Below are 14336 nucleotides of genomic sequence, written 5' to 3'. Positions count from 1 at the left end.
CAAAAGCACCCTTCCTTAGGAAATTGTCACCAACAGCACCCTTTGCTATGCAAAGCAGCCTTTCCTAACTAAAGTATCTTCAAAAGCACTCTTTCCTATGGAATGTGTCTTCAAAAGCACCCTTTCCTAAGAAAAGTGTCTTCCAAATCACCCTTTCCTAAGGAAAGTGTCTTCACAATTGCCCTTTCCTAAGGAAAGTGACTTCAAAAGCACCCTTTCCTGAGGAAAGTGACTTCAAAAGCACCCTTTCCTGAGGAAAGTGACTTCAAAAGCACACTTTCCTAACAACAGTATTTTCAAAAGCACTCTTTCCTAAGGAATATGTCTTCAAAAGCACCCCTTCCTAAGAAAAGTTTCTTCAAAATCACCCTTTCATATGGAAAGTGTCTTCAAAAGCACCCTTTCATATGGAAAGTGTCTTCAAAAGCACCCTTTCATAAATTGTCACCAACAGCACCCTTTCATAAATTGTCACCAACAGCACCCTTTCATAAATTGTCACCAACAGCACCCTTTCCTATGGAAAGTGTCTTCAAAAGCACCCTTTCCTATGGAAAGTGTCTTCAAAAGCACCCTTTCCTATGGAAAGTGTCTTCAAAAGCACCCTTTCCTATGGAAAGTGTCTTCAAAAGCACCCTTTCCTATGGAAAGTGTCTTCAAAAGCACCCTTTCCTATGGAAAGTGTCTTTAAAAGCACCCTTTCCTATGGAAAGTGTCTTCAAAAGCACCCTTTCCTATGGAAAGTGTCTTCAAAAGCACCCTTTCCTATGGAAAGTGTCTTCAAAAGCACCCTTTCCTATGGAAAGTGTCTCCAAAAGCACTTTTTTCTATGGAAAGTGTCTTCGAAAGCACCCTTTCCTAGGGAAAGTGTCTTCAAGAGCACCATTTCCTAAGGAAAGTGCCTTCAAGAGCACACTTTCCTATGGAAAGTGTCTTCAACAGCACCCTTTCCTAAGGGAAGTTTCTTCAAAAGCTCCCTTTCCTAAGGAAAGCACTCTTTCCTATGGAAAGTGTCTTCAAGAGCACACTTTCCTATGAGAAGTGTCTTCAAAAGCACACTTTCCTATGAGAAGTGTCTTCAAAAGCACACTTTCCTATGAGAAGTGTCTTCAAAAGCACACTTTCCTATGAGAAGTGTCTTCAAAATCTCCCTTTGTTAGGGAAAATGTCTTCTAAAGCACCGTTTTCCAAGGAAAATGTCTTCAAAAGCACCCTTTCCTAAGGAAAGTGTCTTCAAAAGCACCCTTTCCTAAGGAAAGTGTCTTCGAAAGCACCCTTTCCTAAGGAAAGTGTCTTCAAAAGCACCCTTTTATAAGGAAAGTGTCTTCAAAAGCACCCTTTTCTAAGGAAAGTGTCTTCAAAAGCACCCTTTCTTAAGGAAGGTGTCTTCAAAAGCACCCTTTCCTAAGGAAAGTGTCCCCAACAGCACCCTTCGCTAAGAAAAGTTTCTTCAAAAGCACCCGTTGCTAAGGAAAGTGCCTTCAAAAGCACCCTTTGCTAAGGAAAATGTCTTCAAAAGCACCCTTTGCTAAGGAAAGTGTCTTCGAAAGCAGCCTTTCTTAAGGAAAGTGTCTTCAAAAGCAGCCTTTCCTAAAGAAAGTGTCTTCAAAAGCAGCTTTCCTAAGGAAAAGTGTCTTCAAAGCACTCTTCCTAAGGAAAGTGTCTTCAAAAGCACCCTTTCCTAAGGAAAGTGTCTTCAAAAGCACCCTTTCATAAGGAAAGTGTCTTCAAAAGCACCTTTCCTAAGGAAAGTGTCTTTAAAAGCACCCTTTCCTATGGAAAGTGTCTTTAAAAGCACCCTTTCCTATGGAAAGTGTCTTTTAAAAGCACCCTTTCCTATGGAAAGTGTCTTCAAAAGCACCCTTTCCTATGGAAAGTGTCTTCAAAAGCACCCTTTCCTATGGAAAGTGTCTTCAAAAGCACCCTTTCCTATGGAAAGTGTCTCCAAAAGCACTTTTTTCTATGGAAAGTGTCTTCGAAAGCACCCTTTCCTAGGGAAAGTGTCTTCAAGAGCACCATTTCCTAAGGAAAGTGCCTTCAAGAGCACACTTTCCTATGGAAAGTGTCTTCAACAGCACCCTTTCCTAAGGGAAGTTTCTTCAAAAGCTCCCTTTCCTAAGGAAAGCACTCTTTCCTATGGAAAGTGTCTTCAAGAGCACACTTTCCTATGAGAAGTGTCTTCAAAAGCACACTTTCCTATGAGAAGTGTCTTCAAAAGCACACTTTCCTATGAGAAGTGTCTTCAAAAGCACACTTTCCTATGAGAAGTGTCTTCAAAATCTCCCTTTGTTAGGGAAAATGTCTTCTAAAGCACCGTTTTCCAAGGAAAATGTCTTCAAAAGCACCCTTTCCTAAGGAAAGTGTCTTCAAAAGCACCCTTTCCTAAGGAAAGTGTCTTCGAAAGCACCCTTTCCTAAGGAAAGTGTCTTCAAAAGCACCCTTTTATAAGGAAAGTGTCTTCAAAAGCACCCTTTTCTAAGGAAAGTGTCTTCAAAAGCACCCTTTCTTAAGGAAGGTGTCTTCAAAAGCACCCTTTCCTAAGGAAAGTGTCCCCAACAGCACCCTTCGCTAAGAAAAGTTTCTTCAAAAGCACCCGTTGCTAAGGAAAGTGCCTTCAAAAGCACCCTTTGCTAAGGAAAATGTCTTCAAAAGCACCCTTTGCTAAGGAAAGTGTCTTCGAAAGCAGCCTTTCTTAAGGAAAGTGTCTTCAAAAGCAGCCTTTCCTAAAGAAAGTGTCTTCAAAAGCAGCCTTTCCTAAGGAAAGTGTCTTCAAAAGCACTCTTTCCTAAGGAAAGTGTCTTCAAAAGCACCCTTTCCTAAGGAAAGTGTCTTCAAAAGCACCCTTTCATAAGGAAAGTGTCTTCAAAAGCACCCTTTCCTAAGGAAAGTGTCTTCAAAAGCACCCTTTCCTAAGGAAAGTGTCTTCAAAAGCACCCTTTCCTAAGGAAAGTGTCTTCAAAAACACCCTTTCCTAAGGAAAGTGTCTTCAAAAACACCCTTTCCTAAGGGGAGTGTCTTAAAAGCGCCCTTTCCTAAGAAAAGTGTCTTCAAAAACACCCTTTCCTAAGTGGAGTTTCTTAAAAACACCCTTTCCTAAGTGGAGTTTCTTAAAAGCGCCCTTACCTAAGGGGAATGTCTTCAAAAGCGCCATTTCCTCAGGAAAGTGTCTTCAAAAACTCCCTTTCCTAAGGAAAGTGTCTTCAACAGCACACCTTCCTATGTGAAGTGTCTTCAAAAACACCCTTTCTTAAGGAAAGTGTCTTCAAAAGCAATTTTTCCTATGGAAAGTGTCTTCAGCAGCACACTTTCCTATGGGAAGAGTCTTCAAAAACTCCCTTTCCTCAGGAAATTCTTTTCAAAAGCACCCTTTCCTAAGGAAAGAGTCTTCTTCTCAAAAATTGGAATTCTTTTGGCATGAGTCTTCAAAAGCCGGCTTTTCCTTAAAGATCTCCATAAAGTACCTAACATTGATTTGTTGACTGGGTTTCCTCGCCATTCAACCTCACCTGTAACTGTTATTTCTTTCTATTTTTTTGTATAGTTTTAATAATTCATATAAAATGTCAATGTTTTGACACTTTATTCATGTGTTCACAAATGCGTTTAGAAAACTCCAGCGTTGTCGCTACTTTTTCTCCATTTATGTGATATGCTATTCCCCCAACGCACCATGACCAGTGGTGGTGTCATGGATAGCAGTCATGCATGGATATCAATTGTGCCACATTTGAAATTGCTTTCAAACTGACATTTCAAATACCAAAGGAAAACGCACACATACATGTGAAGGTATACAATCATAGTAAAAAAATAGAAATACGGACAGTGGTGTACACAAAGCGGGGACTGAGAAGACCGCAAGGTATTTTTATAGGAGTCCAGCAAAAATAAAATATTAAGTTAAGAAAACAATTAACACACCACAAAACAACGGAAACACATTAAAATATGTATAAATATAAATGGTTTTACCTTATCCATTAAAATCTTGTCTTTTTTCACCAAAAAACTGTTGACTTTGACAGTCCACGTATTTAAAAAAAAAATATATTTCTAAAATTTTCTCGTCTAAAGACAATATTGTTAGGTTTTTCATAAGCCCACAAAAATATATGATGTTGCGTCCAGTCGCTTTCCAGAGTGGTCCCAGCCAAACAGTGTTTCAAAACGTGCTTTTCAGATAAAAAACCAGTAATGAAAGGTTCAAAGTCGGGCGGGGCCGACTATATGATACCCTACACCACCACGCCTTCAATATAATTTGGCCAAATTGTTTCTAGACCAAATTGAGTCACATTTTCCAAATTTCATTAGACGGAATACCCAATTTTGTGTTTGGTGGTGGTTTGGAGCTATATCCAAATCTGAACCGTTTTCAAAATACTTTGGCGAACTTATTTCTAGTCCAAATTCCGTCACACACTTAAAATTTCATCAAAATTGGACATACATGGCGAGATTGTTGCACCGAATACCCAAAATCGGGCAAAAACATATGTGGGAGCTATAACCAAATCTGAATCGATTTCAATATAATTTAGCAAACTTATTTCTAGCCCAAATTCGGTGATATTTTCTTAATTGCATAAAAATCTGATAGAATTTGCGTGTTTGATGCACCAAATACCTCAAATCGGTCAAAATATATGTGGGGGCTATATCCAAATCTGAACCGATTTCTACCAAAATAAATAATACCCTTTACCACAGTGTGGCGTAGGGTATAAAAATCATAAAAATGTGTTTTTAAGCTGTACAATTATTACCCCTTAAACAAAACTAATAAAAATATAGTTTTAAGAGGATATTAATAAGGTGATAGATTTATGTATAGTTGTCTTTGACACTGTACCAAAGAGATCAGTGAAATTGCATAACTAAAAAATCGGTAAAAATCGACCAATAGTCATTCTGTCTTTTTTTTTTTTTGGACTAAAAATCGTTAAAATGCCTGTAAATTATTTTGGGAGCCGTTCCTTTCGATAGATATCGCGCCCACCTGCCATTTCAGTTGGTAACCGCATAAGGACTTGCCCACGAAAAACATAATATCGCTTTAAACAGAACCACAAGGAGAACCTTCGGTAAAATTGTTTAAAGGATCCTTGAAAAGATCTGGAACAGCACTTAAACAAATATGTTGAATTTCTGTGAGGGAGGTACCCTAAGGAGAAGACCGATATGACTCATTTTCAAGACATAAACTAAGTTTGCACTAAATATTACGATAAACTAAGTTTGGATTAAATCGGTCGATCAGTTTATGAGATATCGCGGGTACCATGTTAGCGAATATTTCTAAACTTTAGTGCGGGAGATACCGCAAGAAGTGGACCGATGATACTTCGATCTATGTCTGAGATTTGCAGAAATATTACGATATGCAAAGTTTGGAACAACGCAGTATCCAGTTCGAAAGTTGTGTTGTTTGAACAAAAAATTACGAAGGCCAAATTTTGGACCGTATAGGTTGATCCGTTCGAGAGTTATCGAGAGCTCCAGCCAGACAAAGGATATTGCTAAATTGACACCACATTTTTTTTAAAACGGATTTCCTTCTTCTTGTAGAAGACCTGGTCTTCACATATCAAATCATTTGCTCTTCTTATAGCAGACCATTAGGCATTCTTATATAGGACGATTAGGTGTTCTTATAGAATACCATAAGGTCTTTTTACAGAAGGCCATTGGGTGTTCTTATAGAACACCATTAGGCCATTAGGTCTTCTCTTAAAAGACCAACAGGTCTTCCCATACATGACCACGAAGTCTTCCCATAGAAGACAACAGGTCTTCTCAAAGATGACAGCAAGGCATTGCCATAGAAGGCCAACAAGTCCTCTCATAGATGAGAACAAGGTCTTCCCATAAAAGACCACATGGACTTCTCATGGAAGACCAACAGTTTTTTTTTTCCAGAGAAGAGCAACAGTTTTTCCCAGAAAAGACCAACAGGTCTTTCCATAGATGATCACAAGGTGTTCCCACAGAATATCAACAGGTCTTTTGATAGATGACCACAAAGTCTTCCCATAGAAGACCAACAAGTCTTCACATACATGAACACCATGTCTTCCCATAGAAGACCAACAGTAGTGGAATTATGAAACTCAAAAAATTAGTTTCAGAATTCAAATACAGGGGTTCCTATACACATTTTTCAGATGTAATTCAAATCATTTGAGTTGTAATTCGAGAATTCCAATTGTAATTCGTAACATTTTATTTGTATTTCAAGAATTCCATTTGTATTTCGAAACATTTCTATTGTAATTCGAATTATTCAATTTGAAATTCGAATTATTCTATTTGAAATTCGGATTATTCTATTTGTAATTCGTATTATTTTAATTGTAAGCCGAATTATTCCATTTGTAATTCGAATTATTCCTTTTGTTATTCGAATTATTCTATTTGTAATTTGGAATGGAATAATTCGAATCACAAATAAAATAATTCGTATTACAAATAGAGTAATTCGAATTTCAAATAGAACAATTCGTATTTCAAATGGAATAATCCATTTGTAAGGATTAATTCGAATTTCAAATTGAATAAATCGAATAACAAATGAAATAATTCGAATTACAAGTAGAATAATTCGAATTACAAATGGAATAATTTGAATAACAAATGGAATTCTCGAATCACAAATAAAATGTTACGAATTACAAATAGAATAATCGAATTACAAATGAAATCTTACGAATTACAACTGGAATGTTTCGAATTACATGTGAAAAATGTGTAGAAGTCCAACAAGTCTTCTCATAGATGACAACAAGGTCTTCCCATAAAAGACAACAAGATCTACTCATAGAATACCAACAGTTTTTTTTTCCCAGAGAAGAACAACAGTGTTTCCCAGAAAAGACCGACAGGTCTCCTCATAGATGACCACAAGGTCTTTTCTCATAGAATACCCATAGAAGACCAATATGTCTTTTCAGAGAATATCAACAGGTCTTCCCATAGAATGCCTACAGGTCTTCTCATGGATGGCCATAAGATCTTCTCATAGAAGACCAACACGTCTTTTTTCGAATACCAACAATTCCTTTTATAGATGACCAAAATGTCTTTGCATAGAAGACCACGAGGTCTTCTTGTAGAAAAACACCCGGTCTTCCTATAGACGACCACCAGGTATTTTTATAGAAAACCGTCAGGTCTTCTTATAAAGACCACCAGTTTTCCTACGGGCAAAATGTGCTTCATCGAAATAATGGTTTTAGAGCCCAAGTATGTTTGGACGAAATGCGTTTCAGACAACTTGGAGTTGATTTAGCCACGTCCGTCCATCTGTCTGGCTAGAGCGCACCATAACTCTCGAACGGATCAACCGATTCGGTCCAAAATTTGGCTATCGTAATATTTTGTCCAAACTTAGTTTAAGTTCGAAAATTGGCTATGTCGGTCCACTCTTCCGGTTCCTCCCCCACAAAAGTTCGAAAATGTTCGGAACATTTGTGCGCAAGATAACTCTTGAGGGAGTATCAGATTTAGTCCATACTTTACACATCCTTATATATCAACCAGATGTATATCTGGTTGGAATATGGACTATATTTGTCCACTCTTTTGAGTGCTTCCCACACAAATTTTTGGATAAGTTCAGGTTAAGACCTGCTCTCGAATCACTTTGATTTTTGTTGAAGCAACGTGCATTCGCTGTCTCGATTACGATGGTAAAAGTTTTTTCAGGAGCGAGTCCATACTTCTTGAGAAAACACCCCGAAAGTTGTAAAAAGCCGCCTATGGCGCCGTATGTAGTGACTGGACCATTAGGACTTCTTATAGAAGACCATTTGTTTTTCTTAACCATAAAGTTTTCTTTTCATATGATTTTATTTCAGAATACCAGGTGGTCTTCTTTTGAAACCTATAAAGTCTTCTTTTAAAGACGAAGTATTTCGTAGGACCAATGCTTCCCCTCCCTCCTCTCATAGAAACGCTACGTGCATTTTCGAAATCCATATTTTATTATATTTGCAACAACACATTTAACTAACACATGTGTTATTTCTCTCCCTTCTATGAACATATCACGTTTTTTTTTTTATCCTCAATATTTTATATGATTTTTTACGCTCATGCACCAACATTTCTATTTCTATATTTTTTACAGGTAGTGGAGGTTATAAATCATCAGATAAAGACAGGTAAGTTTTGCAAGCGAATACAATATTTTTCCACATCAGTATCAAAAATACAAAGAGAGCAATGAAAAATGAAAAAGAATGAAAGAAAAAAAACAAATGCTCAAAGTGAATAAAATATAAAATTTACAACACTTGCAATTGCATGGTCGGTCATATGGCCCAGCAATTTTCAACACCCAACCACCCTCTTAACCTTCTAGCACATATCAAAGGGGAAGCTATGGAGTTGGGTTTTTATTTTTTTTTTTTTGTCCACCACTCCGAGCCAAAGAGCAACAGGTGTAGTAAAATTGTGATGTCGTTGTTTTTGTTGTTGACCAGCGTATGGAAGAATATCCTTGAATGTTGTTACAGAACAAAAAACCAAACGGTCATAACTTAGATGTTCTATCCGCATGTAGATACACATCGTAAATATTTTTTGTTGTTATTCAAGTTATACCACAAATTCCCTGGATCTTTGCGGTGGTGGTGATGGTGGCGTTTGGATGTTCGTTGGTCTCCAATGTATTTATGGACTGTATTGCAAACATTTTGCAAAACTACAAGTCATGCTGTTCACTTTGTGTTCTCCTTTGTGTTAAAAAATGTTGGAGTTCAAAGGGTGCGTGTGAGTGTTCAAGGATATCCCCTTTCATTTACATTGTTTGTCGGACAGCCTTGCTTTTTTGTATTTCTTTCCGTTTCGTTTTGTTAGCCATTTACAGTTTCGCACTTAATAGTTGTATTGGGTAGAATTTAACAACAACAATAACAACAACAAGATCATTAAGATAACTACACTAAAGCATAAAATTTAGAAATTACTTATATGACCAGGGGAAATCAAAACTAATCTTTTGGTTGGCCAAAGATGCTATGGGTGGTAATAAAAAATCTTGGAATAGAGAGAATTAAGTGGTGGCCCTAGAAAACCACATTTCAAAGAAGTTATCGCCAAACAGAAAAAAATAGGAGATGGTCAATCTAGAGGCTTTGCTGTAAAGTAACACTGGTGAACAAGTCCTATAAACCGATCGCCGTCTTCATATATAACTTGTTGTATGGCAATCTCAAGGAGAAAAAATCATTTTATATATAAAAGACAATGTTTCGTATAGACTCAAAAACGGCTGAACCGATTTTCCTGAAAATTTCAAAGTAAATAGGCTATATATTTAGTTGAATTTCGGAGAGGACGGATTAGATCCCCTACGACCTATTTTCGCAAATCTTACGAACGTATCGGTTAAAAAATTATTTGCGAGGCAAAGGTGGTTGAATCTCCAACCCTAAGTACTTATTTGCGGTCTTACAACCCGACCACGCCCACCTTTTTAAATATCTTATATCTCTGAAACTACTGAACCGATTTTCTTGAAAATTTCAGAGAATGGTGAAAACAGGTTAAATATTTCGTTGAATTTCGCTATTTTTAAAAAACTTACGAAGGTATATGCGAGGCAACGGTGGATGAATCTCCGACCCTAGGTACTTATTTAGGGCCTACAGACCCGGCCACTCCCACTTTTTTTAAATATGTTATAACTCTGAAACTACAGAGCCGATTTTCCTGAAAATTTTAGAGAATGTACAAGAATGACCTGTACAACCCTAAAGGCATCACGATAACTTATCCAAAGAGGTCTGAGTGACAGGACAAACAAATGGCTATTGACTCATCATTCCCAAAGTCTGAAACATGGGCAGAGTGGTCACTCTACTAAAGCCTGGCAAAGATGCCGGTAAAGGGGACTCGTGCAGGCAGATTTCCTCTTCAAGACAAAGGTCTTGATGTAAACTAAGTGGTATTGTTGCAGATGAAGTAGTCTTGTTGAATACCAAGTGGCCTTGTTGTAAACTAAGTGGTCTTGCTGAGGGTCAGGTGGTCTTCTTGAGGATCAAGTGGTCTTCTTGCAGACCAAGTGATATTGTGAAGACCAAGTGGTCTTGTTGAAGACCAAGTGGTCTTGCCGAAGACCAGGTGGTCTTGCTGAAGACCAAGTGGTCTTGTTGAAGACCAAGTGGTCTTGTTGAAGACCAAGTGGTCTTGCCGAAGACCAGGTGGTCTTGCTGAAGACCAAGTGGTCTTGCTGAAGACCAAGTGGTCTTGCTGAAGACCAAGTAGTCATGCTGAAACCAAGTGGTCTTGTTGAAGACCAAGTGGTCTTGTTGAAGACCAAGTGGTATTGCTGAAGACCAAGTGGTTTTGTTGAAGACCAAGTGGTCTTGCTGAAGACCAATTGGTCTTGCTGAAGACCAAGTGGTCTTGTTGAAGATCAAGTGGTCTTGTTGAAAACCAAGTGGTCTTGTTGAAGACCAAGTGGTCTTGTTGAAAACCAAGTGGTGTTGAAGACCAAGTGGTCTTGCTGAAGACCAAGTGGTCTTGTTGAAGACCAAGTGGTCTTGCTGAAGACCAAGTCGTCTTGTTGAAGACCATGTGGTCGTGTTGAAGACCAAGTGGTCTTGCTGAGGATCAGGTGGTCTTCTTGGAGATCAAGTGGTCTTTTTGCAGACCAAGAGGTATTTTTGAAGACCAAGTGGTATTGTTGAAGACCAAGTGGTCTTGTTGAAGACCAAGTGAGCTTGTTAAAGACCAAGTGGTCTTGTTAAAGGCCAAGTTGTCTTGTTGAAGACCAAGTAGTCTTGTTGAAAACCAGGTCGTCTTGCTGAAGATCAAGTGGTCTTGTTGAACACCAAGTGGTCTTGTTGAAGACCAAGTGAGCTTGTTAAAGACCAAGTGGTCTTGTTGAAGACAAAGAGGTCTTGTTGAAGACAAAGTGGTCTTGCTGAGGGTCAGGTGGTCTTCTTGAGGATCAAGTTATCTTCTTGTAGACCAAGTGATATTGTTGAAGACCAAGTGGTCTTGTTGAAGACCAAGTGGTCTTGTTGAAGACCAAGTGGTGTTTTTGAAGTTCAAGTGGTCTTGCTGAAGACCAAGTGGTATTTTTGAAGTTCAAGTGGTCTTGCTGAAGATCAATCGGTATTCTTAGAGACCAAGTGGTCTTTTTGCAGACCAAATAGTCGCATAAATGACAAAAGACCAAATGATAGTGAGCTTGTTGAGGACCAAGTGGTCTTGTTGAAAACCAAGTGGTCTTGATGAAGAGTAAGTGGTCTTAATGAAAACTAAGTAGTCATTTTGAAGAGGAAGTGGTCTTGTTTAAAATCAAATGGTTTTGTTAAAGACCAACCGGTCTTGTGGAAGACCCAGTCTTGTGAACACCATATTAGCCTACTGAAGATAAATTGGTTCTGATGAAGATAATGTGGTCTTGCTCTAGCAATGCAAATACATATGTTCGTTCGTGTATTATTTTAATTATTAGGTTCTGGTTCCTCTGTACCCAGACTCAAAAATTCTGCAACTTGGACGGTTTGCGTGCATAATCAGGAACAACAAATGAAGCGTATATTGTGGTCCAAACCCACATACTGGGCATGTGTTGGGTGTTGTGACATCAATTCGGATCCAATATGAATTGTTGCGGCTGCATTGTCCAAATTTAACCTGGCTAAACCACTCGTGTTTGCCTTGGCATCTGGCTTTTTTCTGCTGTGATGGATGACGGGGTTGTCCCCAAGTTCGGCATGCACACGGTAACTCTGTACGGCTTGCGCGACTGCATCAGTGTGAATGCTATCCAAGACTGTCTGATAGGCTCGCTGGTCTAGAGGTTCCCTTCATGCCTCTTTCTCTAGATCATAAAGATCTCTCCTGACGTACCTGGGTGGGGGAAGCCTGTCCATTAACCAGTGATAGGGAGCTCACTGCGATAACATCCATGCAGGTACGGCATCCACAACATCCTGTTGTGTTGATGCACCGGTAAAACCTTCGTCTTCTCATGAAGGTGGTCCACAGGTGTCATGATGAGGCACCCTGTTACAGTCCCAAGAGCCGCATTCTGACAGGCTTGAATATTCTTCCTAGCATTTGTATACCTCGCCGGCACCGCATAGCTTACCACAGACTGACCTCTTGCTGTATGAGAGGTCAACAAGATTTCTTTGTCAGCACCCAAGTGCTGCTGGCCAGCGACTTGAGGACTTTGATCCTACTTCTGATTTTATAGCAAATAGCTGTGGCTTGCGCGGTCGACCTAAACATTGCTATCGAACGTTACACCCAATATTTTGGGGTAGTTAATGGTCAGAATAAGTACACCATCGACCAATATGTTCAGTGGAAGCCTCCAAGTGGCGAACAGTATGGCAGTGGATTTAGCGGCGGTTATTTTAATATTCCTCAGATGGAAAAACTGCACTAGGTAAGCTAAATCTATACATTAACCTATCACATATGCCATTGACGATAGGACCCGACGCTAAGATCGTACAATGATCGGCATACATTACGATCTCTATGCTGTCTGGAGCGGAATTTCAGAAAGCAGAACTCCCTGTTTCACTCTGCGGGTTTCTGAATTCCTCAAACGACTAGCGTCCGCACATATAGTTGATTACCCAACGTTTTAAACATGGCTGGAGAGTAGTCTTCCCTATATCCTCGAACAGCTTGGCATGGTTGACGGTATCGAAAGCCTTCGATAGGTCAAGAGCCACCATGGCTGGTCGGCTGCACGGCCTTTTCTGGTTCAGTCCTCTACTGATATGTGTGCATATGGCGTCTTATGCTGTTGTAGTTCTATGCCTTTTTCGAAATCCATGTTGATGTTGGGCAACTTGAAAACTGTTTCTCATCATGTGGATGAGTAGTGCCACTAGGATCTTTGCTACTGGCGACAGAAGTGAAATCGACCTCAACGATTCACCTCCTTGCCAGGTTTCAGTAGCGAGACCACCCCGCATATTTTACAGGCTTACTCAACTCCGGGTTGATCCAGTTGCTTAAGCATTACCACTGACATTCCGCTTTGGATGATTTCGGATGACGCCTGTCACATCGCCCGCCCATCGTAAATTGTGGTGGTACCTCCTCGACTAGTAGGGCTCTCCCAGCACACTCCTCTGCACCCTTTCACACTCGGGGTACTCTATAAATTGCCGGTTAAAATAACGCGCATACCTCTTTGGGTCAGTTACTGTCACGCCGTTGAAAGTTACATCCGTTCTATCCATCCTTCTTAAACCTGTACTGCTTACTAGATTGTTGATGTCAAGAGTATGTTCTTCAACTCTTGGGTCTTCACGGTTCGTACGGCGAAGCTCATCACGATCCTTTGCTAGTCCCGTCGCATCTGCTGGGAAATTTGGTCTGATTTCAAGATTAAGTTCTCCAACTCTTGGGTCTTCACGGTTCGTACGACGAAGCTCATCACTATCCTTTGCTAGTCCCGTCGCCTCTGCTGGGGAAATTTGGTCTGATCTCGGCTATTCGATCAGCAGGTATGTAGCGGGAGGCTGCTGCAGTGATGATGTCCCGGAAATTTCTCTCAGCTATCCGAGGATGCGAGGGAGTGGGCAGCTCTCTTAAACGGTTATTGGTAATCTATAAACCCTTGCAATCAACTTTCCTATGGTTCCGAAAAGTACGGCGTCCAGAGGTTATGAAGTAGGATGGTTTATTTACGAAAACGATGAATGGAAGGTGGTCTGAGCCAAGGGAAATGACTGGTTTATCAGACCTGGTGCCACAATGAGCCAAGGGAAATGACTGGTTTATCAGACCTGGTGCCACAATGCTGATATCTGGCGAGCTGTGGCAATCTCCTCTTATCCTCGTAGGTGCGTCCTTTTTTAACCGACTCATATAATAATTATAATATGCAATTGTTCCACAAACATCCCAGACGGGACAGGGGAGACTTCTCTCATATCAATGACTCATAAAGTCCACAGTTTCGTTGGCCTTATTGCGGAGACTGTTGCAATTGAATTGCAGGAATGACGACTTTCCGGCCCACTGAACAACAACGTGTGGTGGTAGGTAATGCAGTGGTTGTTGTTGTGAAGACTGCAGGGGATGGTCTCATCTTCCGACAACAATGAAGAATCGGACAACGAAGATGGTGACATACCTATCGCAGTAATCCTGACTGCGACTAAGGCCAGAACACACTCGAAAGTGCACTCATTCCTTAGATCCATTCTGGCCCGTGTTCATCTCTATCCCGACACATTCCAAAAGAGCTTGGAGCAGGTATTCCGGCATAAATTGCCGCTCCCATGTTTAAAAAAACACATGAACACAAACACATAATTGTTGAGGTGACGGCCCCTGGTCGAAGATTC

The 14336-nt window shown here is 40.0% G+C and overlaps 1 protein-coding gene across 1 annotated transcript in view; it reads left to right on the top strand.

The window, feature by feature from the left end:
• LOC141402034 (uncharacterized) overlaps positions 1-14336 on the top strand; it is a 1128858-nt gene that overhangs the window by 920199 nt on the left and 194323 nt on the right. The window contains exon 16 of the mRNA XM_073982660.1: positions 8129-8162. Within this exon, the coding sequence (XP_073838761.1) occupies positions 8129-8162 (34 nt within the window). The remainder of the gene's footprint in view (positions 1-8128; positions 8163-14336) is intronic.

The sequence above is a fragment of the Musca autumnalis genome, unplaced genomic scaffold (assembly GCF_047663935.1).
Source record: "Musca autumnalis isolate F117 unplaced genomic scaffold, ASM4766393v1 scaffold_1, whole genome shotgun sequence".
NCBI lineage: Eukaryota > Metazoa > Arthropoda > Insecta > Diptera > Muscidae > Musca > Musca autumnalis.
Note: the sequence above shows the minus strand (reverse complement) of the source record. Positions and strands in the feature narration are given on the sequence as shown.